Source organism: Phyllobates terribilis, unplaced genomic scaffold, assembly GCF_046119375.1.
Source record: "Phyllobates terribilis strain yellow unplaced genomic scaffold, ASM4611937v1 Scaffold_13__5_contigs__length_258822181, whole genome shotgun sequence".
In the NCBI taxonomy this organism is placed as follows: Eukaryota; Metazoa; Chordata; class Amphibia; order Anura; family Dendrobatidae; genus Phyllobates; species Phyllobates terribilis.
This window is the reverse complement of record NW_027362773.1, coordinates 4308857-4325403: the sequence shown is the minus strand read 5'-3', so window position 1 is coordinate 4325403 and position 16547 is coordinate 4308857. Positions and strand designations below refer to the sequence as shown.

At 44.6% G+C, this 16547-nt stretch overlaps 1 protein-coding gene across 1 annotated transcript in view; it reads right to left on the bottom strand.

Moving 5' to 3' along the window:
• The window catches only part of SLC12A4 (solute carrier family 12 member 4), a 394075-nt gene that overhangs the window by 67796 nt on the left and 309732 nt on the right, over nucleotides 1-16547 (bottom strand). The window contains exon 17 of the mRNA XM_073657959.1: nucleotides 9669-9837. Within this exon, the coding sequence (XP_073514060.1) occupies nucleotides 9669-9837 (169 nt within the window). The remainder of the gene's footprint in view (nucleotides 1-9668; nucleotides 9838-16547) is intronic.

The following is a 16547-nucleotide window of genomic DNA, read 5'->3' as shown; positions in this document are numbered from 1 at the left end:
TTCCCGTCAGTTTTCACTCTCTCTTCTATAATGCTTCACTTTCTACTAACCGCCCTAATCCCTACACCTAGTAAGGAACTGGTCATTTCTTCCTCCATCCTCCCCATCCACCTCACCTCCACCTCAGAACTATTCCTCAACATACAATCCAGCATCTCAAAGCACAGACAGCCACCTCATGCCCTCTCCTGCTCCCACCTACTAACACTTTCTCTGCTCCGCCTCACTGCTGGTGATACCTCTCCAAATCCCGACCCCTCCCACCCCATGCCCACAGTCACTTCTACCTCTCATCCTAGATCTAACACACATTTCTGCAACCTCTCTAACCTTATACCCATCCGCCCAGCCCCTGCTTCCCCAGCCCCACTAACAGGAGCTCTATGGAATGCTCGCTCCGTCTACAACAAACTTTCCTACATCCATGATTTTTTCATCACTAACGAACTTTCCTTCCTCGCAATCACCGAAACCTGGCTTACGCCATCTGTCCGCAGGCTCTCCAGCTGCACTACGTATGGCGGACTCCACCTTTCCCACCCCCCCGCCCCAGCGGCAAGCATGGTGGAGGAGTTGGCTTTCTCCTGTCAGACAACTGCTCCTTCTCACATATCCTACTGCCACCCTCCATTACTCTCCCCTCTTTTGAAGTGCACTGCGTGCGCATTTACTCTCCCTCCAGCCTCCAAATGGCTGTCATTTACCGCCCCCCAGGGCAAGCCACCACCTTCTTAGACCACTTCACCACCTGGCTACTTCACTTACTTTCCGCTGACATCTCCACTATCATCATGGGCGATTTCAACATCCCCATTGACACCACCCACTCATCTGTCTTTATCACTTCCTCCTTTGGCCTTACTCAATGGTCTTCCACAGCCACTCACAAAGATGGACACACACTGAACCTCATCTACACCCGCCTCTGTTCCCTATCCAACCTCTCTAACTCTCCTCTCCCTCTTTCTGACCACAACTTACTCACATTCTCTTCCCTCTCCTCTCTCTAGGTCCACAATCCTCCATCCAGAAACTTGCACACCCTAGCAGAAATCTCAAACACCTCAACCTACACTCACTCTCTGAACCCCTCCTCCCTCTTATAGACATTAATTCCCTACACGATGCAGATGCTGCAGCCACCTTATTTAACACTACAACAGCTGCAGGTCTTGAACCGGTCTCCCCCCTCATACATACCAAAGCTTGCACAATCAACAGACAACTCTGGCACACCAGCCTGACTAAAGAACTGAGACGGGCTTCCAGGGTTGCTGAGCGGAAATGGAAAAGGTCCCACTCCAACGAGCACTTCATTGCATTCAAACAGTCCCTCACTTCCTTCAAAACCACACTTACTACAGCAAAACCTACTTCTCATCTCTCATACCCTCCCTGTCTCAGAACCCTAAACAGTTATTCAGCACTTTCAATTCTCTCCTCCGTTCCCCAGCACCCCATCCCTCTCCACTCATCTCACCTGAAGACTTTGCCTCATTCTTCAAGCAGAAGATTGATGCCCTCAGACAAAGATTTTGCCATAAGTCCCCACAGTCCCTCCTCATATCTACTCAACTCTCCTCCTCCAAAACCAGCTTCTCCGCCATCATGGAAGATTAACTTTCCGCTTTACTCTCCAAGTCACATCTCACCACCTGTGAACTTGACCCAATCCCGTCTCCCCTCATCCCAAATTTTACCGCAGTCTTCATCCCAACCCTAACCAACCTCTTCAACCTGTCACTAACAACTGGTGTCTTCCCCTCATGCTTCAAACATGCCTCAATCACACCCATCCTCAAAAAGCCATCCCTTGACCCATCCTCTCTGTCTAGCCATCGCCCCATATTACTTCTCCCCTATGCCTCAAAACTAATGGAACAACACGTCCATCTTGAGCTGGCCTCCCACCTCTCCTCCTGCTCCCTCTTTGACATCCTCCAATCTGGCTTCCGACCGCACAATTCTACTGAAACTGCCCTGACTATAGTCATCAACGACATACTGACTGCCAAATCCAATCGACACTACTCTGTCCTCCTCCTTCTGGACCCGTCACCTGCCTTTGACACAGTAGACCATTCCCTCTTACTACAGACTCTCTCATCTCTCGGCATCACCAACTTGGCCCTATCTTGGATCTCCTCATACCTAACAGACCGGACATTCAGTGTCTCCCACTCACACACCACCTCCTCCTCCTCTCGCCCCCTGTCGGTGTCCCCAAGGCTCTGTTCTAGGACCCCTACTCTTCTCCATCTACACCTTCGGCCTGGGACAGCTCATAGAGTCTCATGGCTTTCAGTATCACCTCTATGCTGACGACACACAGATCTACCTCTCTGGACCTGACATCACCGCCTTACTAACTAGAATCCCACACTGCCTGTAGGCTATTTTAACTTTCTTCTCTGCTAGATTTCTAAAAATATGGATAAAACTGAATTCATCATCTTTCCCCCATCTCGCTCAACCCCCTCATCAAAGTCAAAGGCTGTCCGCTCTCCCCAGTCCCGCAAGCTCGCTGCCTCAAGGTAACTCTGATCTCTCCTTCAAGCCTCATATCCAAGCCCTATCCACTTCCTGCAGACTCCAGCTAAAAAATATTTCCTGGATCCGCACATTCCTCAACTATGAATCTGCAAAAACCCTAGTGCACGCCCTCATCACCTCTCACCTCGACTACTGCAACCTCCTGCTCTTTGGCCTCCCTTCTAACACTCTCGCACCCCTCTAATCTATCCTAAACTCTGCTGCCCGACTAATCCACCTTTTCCTCCGGCTATTGCCCAGCCTCTCCCGTAAATCCCTTCATTGGCTCCCCATTGCCCAGAGACTCCAGTTCAAAACCCTAACCATGACATATAAAGCCATCTAACAACCTGTCTTCTCCATACATCTGTGACCTCACAAGATGTCCTCCTCTACTCCCCTCTTATCTCCTCTTCCCACAATCGCATACAAGATTTCTCCCGGGAATCCCGCCTACTCTGGAACTCTCTACCCCAAGACATCAGACTCTCGCCTACTGCGGAAACCTTCAAAAGGAACCTGAAGACCCACCTCTTCTGACAAGCCTACAACCTGCAGTAACCCTCACTCCACCATGCCGCTGCACGACCAGCTCTACCCTCACGTACTGTATTCCCATCCATCCCTTGTAGAATGTGAGCCCTCGCGGGCAGGGTCCTCTCTCCTCCTGTACCAGTCGCTGACTCGTTTTTGTTCAAATTATTGTACTTGTTGTTTCTATGTATACTCCTTTTAAACATGTAAAGTGCCATGGAATTAATGGCGCTATAATAATAAATAATAATATTTCATATATACTTCATGTTTGCATGTTATAGCACTACAGAGTGCAACTTTATTTGTTAATTATGTATAGAGATGGCTACTCTTAGTTTGCTCCGGTACACACCAGTTTTCTGTTTGGAAGTGAGGGTCAGCCTTTTGTTGTTTATATGTAGGGTCTATGACAGAGCACTCCACCCATCAGCCCATGGCGGTTTTAATTGTAGCAGGGTCCTTCTTACCCATATAAATAGAGGCTTAAGACTAGGAGAGGATTCACATTAGGATAGGTCCCTGGCAACAGGAAAATGCCTCGTCGTTGGCTACGTGTCCACAAATAGAAATAAATAAAATATCCCACAATGGTGGGTATTTTCTTTGGAGGTGCAGAGTGCTTACACCTCTCTTTACATAATGGGGAGAGACCACAGTGTTTCCATGCAGGTTTACATAAACTTTGGCTCCCTTCCATCAAAGGCATCAGGGGCGGGCTGGGCCAGGGGGCATATGCCCACCAGGCCCGCTGGCTGCTAGCAGCTTCTGGGAGGCACTGCATTCTCCAGCTTGTGCGCGGCCGCGTCCTGTCAGGCAGCGCCTGGTGAGGAGGATTCTACCAGGTCTCCTGACTGCAGGAGTGCAGTGTCAGTGCTGGCTCTGCCCCCCTGCTGGTCTCTCTGCTGCTTTCATGCCTTCTCTACTTCTGCTGCACACAGCAGCTCCTGGCTGGGGACATGATGGAAAGATGCAAATAGCATAGCATCTAATAGTTTGTGTACAGTGAGGGAAGGTGGTGTGTTACTGTATGGTGGCAGGGCATGAATTGTTATGTACTGTGGTGGGGGGCTACAATAAGGGTCTCCTAACATGTATATTATGAGGTGATCAGTGTATGTTACCATGTATGTTATGAAGGCCTTGGCCCTGGGGTCTACTACACTGTGTGTGGGGGGATATGAGACTGTACTGTTACAGCCTGGGGAATGCTACACTGTACTGTGTTGCACTGTATACTCTGTGGAGCTGATAGCTGTTGTACTGTGGGGGACATGGGGATGAATGTGATGTTGTACTGATGGTCTATGGGTGATGGGCTTGGGTTGTTACACTGTATACTGTATGTGAGGAGCTTTGTGGATTTTCCCTGAACAAATGAGAAGTTTGTGGATCTGGATGACAGCATGCAGAGGCTAAAGGGGGGTCTGCAACAAAAGTTCACCCTAAATATCTATTTAAAGGGGTTGTCCAGTCTTAGACTCCAAGTCTGCAGTCACTCTATGTGACTGCAAGTCTGCAGTTACTCTATGTGACATTATGTGAGTCCTCCCATCGTGCACACTGCAGGCTGTGATAATTCTCCAGTGCTTGCTGGGAGCGGTGGGTACATGACTGCAAGTATGTGTGATTTGCATACATGCGGTCACATGCCGACTAGATGGGAGCAGCCTCACTCAATGCCAGTGTATTGAGCGAGGCTGGAAACAGTCTAGACAGAATGTGGATGAAGTACGTAAATCACATACTTGCAGTCATGTGTCCGCCTCTCTCGGCATCGGAGAATCCTTGCAGCATGCAGTGCGCGTGATGGGAGGATTCACAAGTCTGCAGTCACATAGAGTGAGTGTAGACATGTAGTCTAAAACCGGACAATCCCTTTAATTTAATAATTAGAATAAATGTTCTAATATACTTTAAATTAACAATTCCCTAATGACCACAGCCCTGCTCCCTGATAACATCCCATTTGAGTATCCCAGCATGCACTGGGGATTCGTAAACTAAATGTCTTCAGAATGGAAGTAGAAAAAAAATGCAGGCAGTTACAGTAGAGAGGGAGCAGTAGGAAATTTATATTTAAAAAGTATTCTAGAAAATTGATTCAATTATTACATTAAAGAGATAGACATTTAGGATGAAATTTAAATTTGATTTCAGACCACCCATTTTATCCCTTCACGCCATGGCCATTTTCCGTTTCCATCTTTTCCACCCCTTCTTTCAAGAGCCATAACTTTTTTATTTTTCCGCCCTTATAGCTGTATGAGGGTTTCTTGCTTGCAGGACGAGTTGTTCTTTTGAAGGGCACCATTTATTTTACCATATAGTGTACTGGAAAACGGGAAAAAAATTCCATGTGCTGTGAAATTGCAAAAAAAATGCAGTTCCACAATTGTTTTTTGTTTTTTTTTTATTTACCATGTTTACTATATGGTAAAACTGACCTGGCAATCTGATTCCCCAGGTCAGTAAGAATACACAGATACCAAACATTTATAGTTTATTTTTTAAGTGGAAAAAATATTCTGAAACTTGTATGAAAATTTTTTGGGTGTTTGTCACCATTTTCCAAGACCAATAGCATTTATTTTTTGGGGGGATTTTGTGCTGGGTGAGGGCTTATTTTTTGTGCCCTCAGCTGATGTTTTTATTGATACTATTTTGAGGTACATATGATGTTTTGATCGCCTCTTATTGCATTTCATTGCATTGTTGTGTCAGCCAAAAGAATGTAATTCTGGTGTTTCGATTTTTTCTCGTTCCGATTACCAATTCGGTTAATTTACTTTATATTTTGATAGATTAGACGTTTCTGAATGCAGCGATACCAAATATGTGTATTTTTTAAATTGTTTTATTTTCAATGGGCACAAAGGGGGTGGATTTGAACTTTTGTGTTTTTTTTGTATTTTTTCATAATTTTAAAAACATTTTTCCTCATTTTTTTACTGTATGTAATAGTCCCCTCAGCAGAAATGACTATCTATGAACAACGGCTTTGAGCTGGCGTAAACAGGAGTATCATAATGACAGGCATAGGGGGTTATGAGCAGACTACCGGCTGTCAGGACAACCCATCGGCGCCCCCCGATCACGAGGCAAGGGCGTGAAGGGTGGGATTTGTAACTTGCTTACAGCTGGCACGTGTTAAATCCCGCCGTCAGAGATTGACAGCGGTATTTAACTGGTTAAAAACTGTGGGTGGAGCTCCGATCCACCCGTGGCTGTTAAAGGCATATGACGGCTGATAAAATCAGCTGTCATGTGTTAGGTAAGATGCGGGCTCTGGCACTGGAGCCCGCATCAAACTCAGGGATGTGACATATGATATATATATATGTCATAAGTCGTGAAGGAGTTCATTCGAGAGACCCAATGTCAATCTCCTACCCAGAAGCAATGGTCACCCCTATAAAAGGTATTGTGCCAATTTTGTAGGTTATTTCCTATCCATCACATAAGGAATGGCATCTCAATTGTTGGGACCCCACCAATCCCAAGGTTGGTGATGTGAAGAAACCCATGAAATGGAACTGAGGTCGAGTATGCACATCTCCGAGGTCGAGCATGCACACCACGGCTCTATTCATTCTCAATTTTAAAAACAATTTCTTTGTGTCTTGTTAAGTGACCAAGTAAAACAAAAATGTTTTTGCATCGCGCTTTGTAAAAGGGCTCGCTCACACGAGCATAAAATACGGCCAAGTGCTATGCAGCGTTTTATCAGATAGAACACGCCCAATATTATACTATGAGGCAGTGCAGATCTGCGATATGGTATGAGAAAACAATCACAGCATGCTGTGGGTGCATCCGAGAATCAAATCACAAGTCTATGGGTGCGTGTGAAACACCAGACTACACTCGAATATCATCCCAGTGCTGTCCAATATACGCCAAGACAGGCAATGGTGGAGATGGAGAAATTACTTTCACCATCTTCTCAGCACCTGTGTTGCGTTTCACTCATGTGAGATAATCAGACCACAGTAAGAGGACACTCCGCTCATACTCTGACAGTTGTCATTTACATAATCGGCCCCAATTCTCTCGCACTAAGGCCACTTTCATACGTTCATTATTTGGACAGTATTTTACATCAGTATTTGTAAGCCAAAATCAGGAGTGGAACAATGAGAGGAAAAGTATAATAGAAACACGTCACCACTTCTGTATTTATGTAGCAAGCTTAGTTCTCTTCCCATATCCATGTATTAAGCTCGGTTTTTCTTGAGTAACTATGCAGATAGCTTAGTTTTGCTCCCGTATCTATTTAGTAAGCTTGTTTGCTGTTTTATGCAGCAGCCTGAGGTAAGTAGGTTAAGGACGGATCGCGGCAACTTGTGGACCATTGTTGTGTGCTTGCCCCCCAGGCTAAAATTTGCCAGCCAGCCCCTGAAGGGCATCCTACCTTCTGGGGGCAGGGTCCCAGACCCCAGGTGTTAAGTTGTTTGAACACTCTGCATTCTGCATCTCCAAGGAAAATACCCACAATTATGGGATATTTATTTATTTCTATTTTTGGACACTTTGCACTTTATAGACACTGATGCACTTTTTGCTCTATGGGCTTTTGAGCAATATAGGCCTCACTATACATGCTTTTTCTCCTTTGCAAGTACACTCCCCTGATGACAACTCATTACTGAGAAAAACGCATTGGGAAGATTTTTTCTGGGGAGAGAGCTATATTTGGATACTGCCCTTGTTTGGGTGGGAGAATATGCATGGGGCATGACAGGGTAGATAGATGTGACAATTAATTTTAGCTACCAGTAGAACCCCATGGAACGTGACATCCCTACAGCTCAAATGGGTGAGATCTACACTTTTTTATGCACTATAACACCTAGTATTTAAGGTGTCCTATGCCCAAATGGTATCTACCACCATAGGTTTATCATTTACCAGTGTAATAATATAGGCCCTATTTGTGAGTCATTGTTGTTGTGCTTTGTCTTTTTTTGGCCTAGGTTAGTCCTGATTTTATAATTATTATTAAAAGTTACATTTTAAGGAATCTTTCTGTACTGTATAGAAAAAATACCTAATGCCTTGTAGATACATGTTACACATATACTTTGCACAAATTACTTTTTTTTTCAGTGTGTATTGTATGAATGCCTCTAAATAGATGTTTGTTTTAGTTGAAAATATGAAAGTACAAAAGTTATAGAATTTTTGTATTTTCATTTATGCTTTTCACAAAGTTGCATTAATCTTTGACAAATAGAAAGAAACCATCTCACCCACACTCCTTGGCGTCCTGAAGCACGGAACCCAAAGGGTTACTTGCAGCAATGGAAAAACCAAAAATTTGTTCCAGCTTTTTAGATTGCAAAAAATACTTTATTGGATAAAAAGGATTTCCATGGGGATAGGGGGCATAGCTACGCGTTTCAAACGCAATCCTGCGTTCTTTATCAACGCTATATACAATGTGAATTCAATTGGTTATATACACAGAGACCACCAATACACATTAAGTGATGTGATCACATGTGAATAATTAATTGATTAGAAACACCCACCATTAAAAATAGCACAAATATACAAATATGCAGGTAAATTAAAAAACATTATACATGTGAACAAGAAAAGTGCAGCATTAGTAATAGAGCATCAGTTCACGTCGCATATTTAAACCCTCCGGATGACATGTGTCAAGTTTTGTGTCAAAGTATTTTTTTGCAATCTAAGAAGCTAAAACAAATTTTATTTTTTTCCATTAATCTTTAACAACTCCTCCTGACTGTGCGGGCATGCAAAGACAGTAAGATTGTGCAGCAGAGGAACCAATTGATATCCTGGTTTACTTGGGCAGAGAAAGCTCTAATTTCTTTGCTGCATAAGTAAATAAGTAGGGTGACTGGACGCTCAGTATACCAAGAGATTCATCTGCGCAAGCGCCAGAATCGCAGTTTGTCAGTGCATGTGCAGATGATTGACTTGGTTAACATCACAGTGTGTGTCAATGAAGCCTTGGTCATTGACCTAGCTGGAAAAGTGATAGAGCAGTGATTGGGAAATCAGGAGAAGTAGAAAAATCTGGGACAGGGAAGGTCCCTTTATGAGTGCTGTGATAGGAGGAACAGGGCAGAAAGCAAACCATCAGTATATTAGACAGTGCTTGCTTCATTGTACTAAAATTAAAAGAGTTATCTGGGACTATTTTTTTTTTTTTACTGTGTGCCTAAAACTAACAGGCAGATAGTTGCTAATTACCTGTCTGTTCTGCCAGTCACCCATCTCTGTTTGCTCAGAGCAGTCACAGACTGCCAGCGATTTCTACTGATGTCACGTCGACAGAGCAGCGGCTCCTCTTCCACTCTGCTCTGTTGACGATGAGCAACTGGCAAGAGAGGTCGGTGACCGCTCTGTGCTGGTACAGGATAGTTGACAGCTAACTGCCTGTTTTTTGTTTTTTTTTTAAACTATGCGTCTAAAAACTAAGTTCTGGACAAACCCATTAATGGTGATGGTCCCGGTCCCTCTTTAAGGTGGTCATGGTATAAGAATATTGCTATAATCACATTACCTGCTTTCAAAAAGTCTACTAAAAACATTTTTAAAAACATAACTTTTCAATAGATTCTTACCTGTTCAGCAGCTTGTACTTCCCCATAGCTGTCCAAGAAGTTACCCTGTATTGTGGTTCCTACAATAGTTAACCCCTTCCCAGCTTTAAGCTGAGAGGCAAACGTGAGCAGACGTGGATATTTAACATGTAAATCCTCATCCAATTTTAGTAGAACTAGCAGCTGAGGCCTAAAAGATTTAAACATAAGTCATCACAATTAATATGAAGAATTAGTTAAACACTTTCTCTGTACTTCTACTAAATTTGAGCCTAGTACCCAATATATTCAATGGGTAATGTTGAAATACACAGAAGTTTATAATGTTTTAGGTAAAGGGGTTTTCCACAGCCACCTTTCTGAATGCCTTCCTCATGCCGATGTTAAAATAAAATAACCAGTTCTAACCCTCCCCAAGTTAAGTGCTGCATCTCCACCACTGCTCTGGTGGCTGTATGCTGGCTACAGCCAAGATGTCACATCAACCAGTGCCGCAGCCAACTGGCTCAGCGAATGTAGACAACACAAGAAGCTAAGCCCAGTGATTGGCGGCAGCTAGTAAACAAACGGCACAGCGACAGATTCCGTCCAAAATCTGGGAGGACAAGTACCAGCTGATTTTTATTTCCATCTCAGGTACACTGATGGTGTGCAGTGACTCAGGAAAATCCTCTTTAAAATCTTATTCATTCATTGTTAAATAGAAGGGACTGTATCAAGTTGTATAACCTTGTAGAAGACAGAGTCAGAACTGCTATGAAATAAATCTTCACTATCTAACAGTACACTATTATATTGTAAACTTTAGCTTCATACATAAACTCATTTTTAAACTAAGATCAGGAGTGAAATAAAGGGAACCAGTCAGATCAGGCCTCATTCAGATGTCCATTTTATTCTCACATGTGTGAAAAAAATCAAGATTTTCTTCAATGTGCTGAATCAGATTTTGGGGGTATAGCATTGAGCATTCATGACTGAACTCCCAATCTTATCCACTGTTAACTTGATTGAAGCCCAGCTCAACACATTCACAGGATAAGTGGGATGTCAATCAAGTTTATTTTTCTTAGTCTAGGACCGAAGTCATATTGTGCTTCTGCAGCTTAAAGGCAATCAAAAACATTTAAACGGCACAGGATCATAATAAGGTTTTATCAAAACTGAGTACAGGAAATTTCCAAAACAAAGCACTTTATCTATATATATATATATATATATATATATATATATATATATATATATATATATATATATAATCGTCTTATCCCGTCTGTCTGTCTGTCCAGGAAATCCCGCGTCGCTGATTGGTCCGGCCGCGGCCAATCAGCGTCGCGGGATTTTAGAAAAAGATGGTGGCCGTTAGCGGCTCATCTGCAGGACGGAGGTCAGCGGAGATGCAGCAGGGAGATGACCGGCGCGAGGCGCTCATCTCCCGGCCGCTAGCAGCAGAAGTATCCCGACCGGCGGCGGCGCCGCTGACCTCCATGCGACTAACGTCGGGAGATCAGCGGCTTGGCCCGCTGATCTCCGGAGGGCAAGTGTGAACGGAGGAACGGGGAGCTGCGCCGCCGGTCGGGATGCTTCTGCTGCGAGTAGCCGCTAATCTCCCGGCTTCTCGCAGCGTAAGTAGCTGCACAGGCAGCGCCGCTCCCCAGTCCTCACTAATACGACACTGATTGGTCGCGGTCGACGCCCGCGACCAATCAGCGAGATTGGCTCCAAATTTAAACAACGCTCGGCTGATTGGTCGCGGCCGCCGGCAGCAACTAATCCGCATTATTGCCGCCAAATTTAAACACTGCTTAGCTGATTGGTCGCCGGCCGCGACCAATCTGCGATATTGACGGCAAATTTAAACACCGTTTTGCTGATTGGTCGCGGCCGCGACTAATCAGCGATTTTAGGGCCAAATTTAAACAAGCTCTCCGGTCCTCACTAACACAGTTTGCCGATTGGTCACGGTTTCCGGCCGCGATCAATCAGCGATTTTGGCGCCAAATTTAAACAACGCTCTGCTGATTGCGCCCGGTCGGCCGCATACATATTCTAGAATACCCGATTCGTTAGAATCGGGCCACCATCTAGTTTAAACATAATAAACCAAAAAGGAGACAAAAATCGCAGCTAGCTAAAAAAGGAAATTCGACCTACCGGTAATTTGCTTTCCAGAAGTCCCTCTGGACAGCACGACAGGAGGTAGTCCTTCCTTGAAATATAACGGGACAGGAACACAAAGAGGTTAAAAAGCCCCTCCCACCTCCACTGTTTCCCCAAGTACCACCGAAGGATAGATGCAAATGGTCTGTACGAGCAACTAAAAAGTCATATGCAAAAACCACTTTAACAGCTCCAGCTCGACCCCGAGCCATGTTAACCAGATGAACTAACAACCCGTGGGAATACCGATCCTGCGCAAACCCAAATATAAAAATAAGGGAGGGAAATAAGGGTGCTGTCCTGAGGGACTTCTGGAAACCGAATTACCGGAAGGCCTAATTTCCTTTTTCCAACACGTCCCTCAGGACAGCACGACAGGAGAAATACCAAATAAATAGCACGAGGGTGGTTACAGAAGCCCCAAGGAACCAAAGTCTCGGGAAGGAACAAGGCTAGATATAGAAACGATCTGTAAGGTCAGAAGAAATCTAGACAACTAAATAAATCTGCCAAGATAAATCACCATAATGAGTGTCTCATATATATCTATAATAATATTTAATATAATTATGATAAACAAATTATGCAGCAGAAACAGAAAGAGAGACACATCTGAAGCATTCTTTCATGCAGAGGCCAGGTTTGTCAGGGCAGGTGTCGCATTGGTAAGTGGTGTCCTTGCGTATTCCCCTTTCGTAACACACTCGGCACCTCTTTTGTGACTTACCTATTTTTCCACTTTGAAGGAACTCCCTCGAAAAATGCTGGCCTGGTACAATTCGAGGTCCTTCAGTTCCAGAAGTACTGGGGCCCGCTCCGTCACCACTGCCAAATATCAGGGCCTTGATAACTTCCTCCTGGAACTGAAGGTATGATGTAGAAGTCTGGCCTGCACATTGTGACAGAAGGAAAGCGTTATGCATTGCCATCTGTACGATGTACACGGGCAGCTTCTTGTACCACACCTTGGCCTTTCTCAAAGCACTGTACGGCTGGAGGATTTGATCAGAGAGCTCAACTCTCCCCACGTACTTGTTGTACCCCACTACACAGTCTGGTTTGACGACCTGTGTAGTGGAACCTCGTACCGTGCTGAGGGTGCTGCCACCACCATGTGTGGTAGTTAAGAAAAGGACATCCCTCTTGTCTTTGTACTTGATCACCAGTAGGTGGTCGCTACATTGAGCTCTGCTCTCACCCCTTCTAAGCATCTGCCCAATTAGCGTCTTTGGGAGGCCTCTCTGATTTTTGCGGACAGTATTGCAGACTGTTGTACCTCACGCAGAGAGGGACTTGAAGAGGGGGACACTGGTATAAAAGTTATCCACGTAGAGGTGATAACCTTTATCCAGCATTGGGAGCACCAAAACACACACAATTTTCCCACTCATTCCCAGAACAGGGGGGCATTCAGAGGGTTCAATACAGAAGTCCTTCCCTTCGTAAACTCTAAACTTTTGAGTGTATATCCTGAGGTACTCTCACAAAGTTTATACAGCTTGATTCCGTACCTGGCCCTTCTACTAGGCAGGTACTGCCAGAATCCAAGCTGCCCCTTAAAAGTAATTAAGGACTCATCCACGCAGATGTCCCTTTGGGGCACGTACACTTCAGCAAACTTGTTGTTGAAGTACTCGATGACAGGCCAAACTTTGAAAAGACGATCAAAGTTCAGGTCTTCGCGTGCAGGACACCTTGTATTATCGTTGTAATGCAAGAACTTGTGGATGGCCTCAAAACGTGTCCGGGTCATGAATGGAACACTGGAGTGTTATACAAAATGTCAACACTCCAGTATTGCCGAACTTTTGGCTTCTTCAGGATCCCCATATGAAGGATCAGGCCCCAAAACGTCATCATTTCTACTGCGTCTACAGGAGACCAGTTAGAAAATGATGAAATGGTTTTGTTCCAAAAATTGATGAGCGTATCAATTAGTTTGGCTCACCATGAGGTTTATAAAAAGGAGGGGAGGGGGTATTGGGGTGGATGAGGGGAGATCAGAGATGGACTTACCATAGTCTTCTCTGTTCTTCTTTCAGCAGTAGCAGGATCAGGAGCAGACTCAGGAGCAGGCTCTGGAGCAGGCTCCATAGCAGCAGGAGACAGGAGACTGAGCAGGACACCGGAGCAGGAGCAGCGACCGGACCTGGTAAGAGAAAGGTCTTGTGGTGTCACAGGTGCTTCTGTGGCACTACAAGGCCCAGCACAGTGCAGATCAGTGTGTGACCGCTCTGTCAAAATCAAGTGTGAGGAGCTGCAGGGCGGTCACAGGGGGGTGATAGGGTGGTGACCGGCAGGTCACAGGCCGATCACCTCCTGGTCAGGCACTCTGATTTGTGCGATCAATGGCATCATCGATCGCTCCAATCAGAGCTAGCTGGTGTCTGGGTAGGCATCACTGGGGGTCACAGAGAGGTGACAGGCAGTTCACAAGCTGGTCACTGCCCTGTAACCGCCCGGTCACCTGTGGTAAGGCACTCTGATTGGAGCGATCGATGTATCGGCGATCGCACCAATCAGAGCGGGTTGGGGAGAGGGCTGGGGTTACTAGGCTACAGTCTAGGATCTGTGCTCTCAGGAGCACAGATCCTAGGCTGCACATCACTGTTGCCGTTTTGATTCCTGCTCCTGTTCTGATTGCCGGAAACTGAGAATGCTGTGATTGGCTGTTCAGAATTGAACAGCCAATCACAGCGATCATGGTTACGGCGACATCCCCCTGGATGACAGCGCTATCTACCCTAAGGTAAAATGGCGCTGGAAATTTAATGCGAGTACCGCGACTTTGGTAGCGGGACCGCATTAAACAATCTGCGTAATAGTACGTCCCTGGCCCAATAGGCCCAGGGCACAAGGACGTACTATTACCATACACGTCAGAAAGGGGTTAACGACCAAGCCAATTTTTACAATTCTGACCACTGTCACTTAATGAGGTAATTACTCTGGAACGCTTCAACAGATCCCGCTGATTCTGAGATTGTTTTTTTGTGACATATTGTGCTTCATGACAGTGGTAACATTTATTTGACATGACTTGCGTTTATTTGTTAAAAAATCGGAATTTTGGTGAAAATTTTAATTTTCATGCCCTTAAATCAGAGAGATATGTCACACAAAATAGTTAATAAATATCATTTCCCACATGTCTACTTTACATCAGCACAATTTTGGAACCAAAATTTTTTTTCTTAGGAAGTTATAAAGGTTAAAAGTTGACCAGCGATTTCTCATTTTTCCAACAAAATTTACAAAACCATTTTTTTAGGGACCACATCACATTTGAAGTGACATTGAGGGGCCTTTATGACAGAAAATACCCTAAAGTGACACCATTCTAAAAACTGCACTCCTCAATGTGCTCAAAACCACATTCAAGAAGTTTATTAATCCTTCAGGTGCTTCATAGGAATTTTTGGAATGTGGGAGAAAACAATGAACATTTAACTTTTTTCACAAAAATGATACTTTAGACCCAAATTTTTTTATTTTCGCAAGGGTAACAGAAAAAAATGGACCCCCAAATTTGTTGTGCAATTTCTCCTGAGCACGCCAATACCCCATATGTGGGGGAAAACCACTATTTACGCACATGGCAGGGTTCGGAAGGGAAGGAGCGCCATTTGACTTTTTGAATGTAAAATTTGCTTGAGTAATTAGGGGACGCAATGTCAAGTTTGGGAAGCCCCTGATGTGCCTAAACAGTGGAAACCCCCCACCGGTGACACCATTTTGGAAACTGGACCCCTCAGGAAACTTATCTAGATGTGTGGAGAACACCTTGAACCCCCAGGTGCTTCACATAAGTTTAGAACATGGAGCCGTAAAAATAACATTTTCACATTTTTCCCACAAAAATGTTTTTCAGCCTCCAATTTTGCATTTTCATAAGGGTAACAGGAGAAATTGCACCATACTATCTGTTGCGCAATTTCTCCTGAGTAAGCCGATACCACATATGTGGGGGAAAACCACTGATTGGGCGCACGGCAGGGTTTGGAAGGGAAGGAGCGCTATTTGACTTTTTGAACGTAAAATTTGCTTGAATAATTAGCAGACGCCATGTCGCGTTTGGGGAGTCCCTGATGGGCCTAAACAGTGTAAACCCTCCACAAGTGACACCATTTTGGAAACTAGACCCCTCAGGGAACTTATCTAGATGTGTGGTGAGCACCCTGAACCCCCAGGTGATTCACATAAGTTTATACCATGGAGCTGTGAAAATTAAAAAATTAAACTTTTTCCACAAAAATTATTATTTTCACAAGGGTAGGAGAAGAAAATGGACCCCAAAAACTGTTGTGCAATTTCTCCTGAGTACACCGATACCCCATATGTGCATTCAGAAGGGTTCAGAAGTGAAGGAAACTGACTTTTTTAACGCAAAATTAGTTGGAATCGAGAGCGGACACCATGTCGCGTTTGGAGAGCCCCTGATGCGCCTAAATAGTGGAAAGCCCCCTCAAGTGACCCCATTTTGGAAACTAGACGCCTCAAGAATTTTATCAAGGGGTATAGTGAACATTTTAAACCCAGAGGTACGACACAGAATTTGATAACATTAGGTCATTATATTGAATAAGTTGTCATTAGTCTTGAGCGTAAGTGCTCTTTACTCGAGTTTGCATCGGGTACTCGGGTATGCACCATGTATCATGGGTGCTCAAGTGACGTGCTCGAGTCCCCGCCCCACATGTTTCACGGTTGTTAGACAGCCAAAATAAAAAACATGCGGAG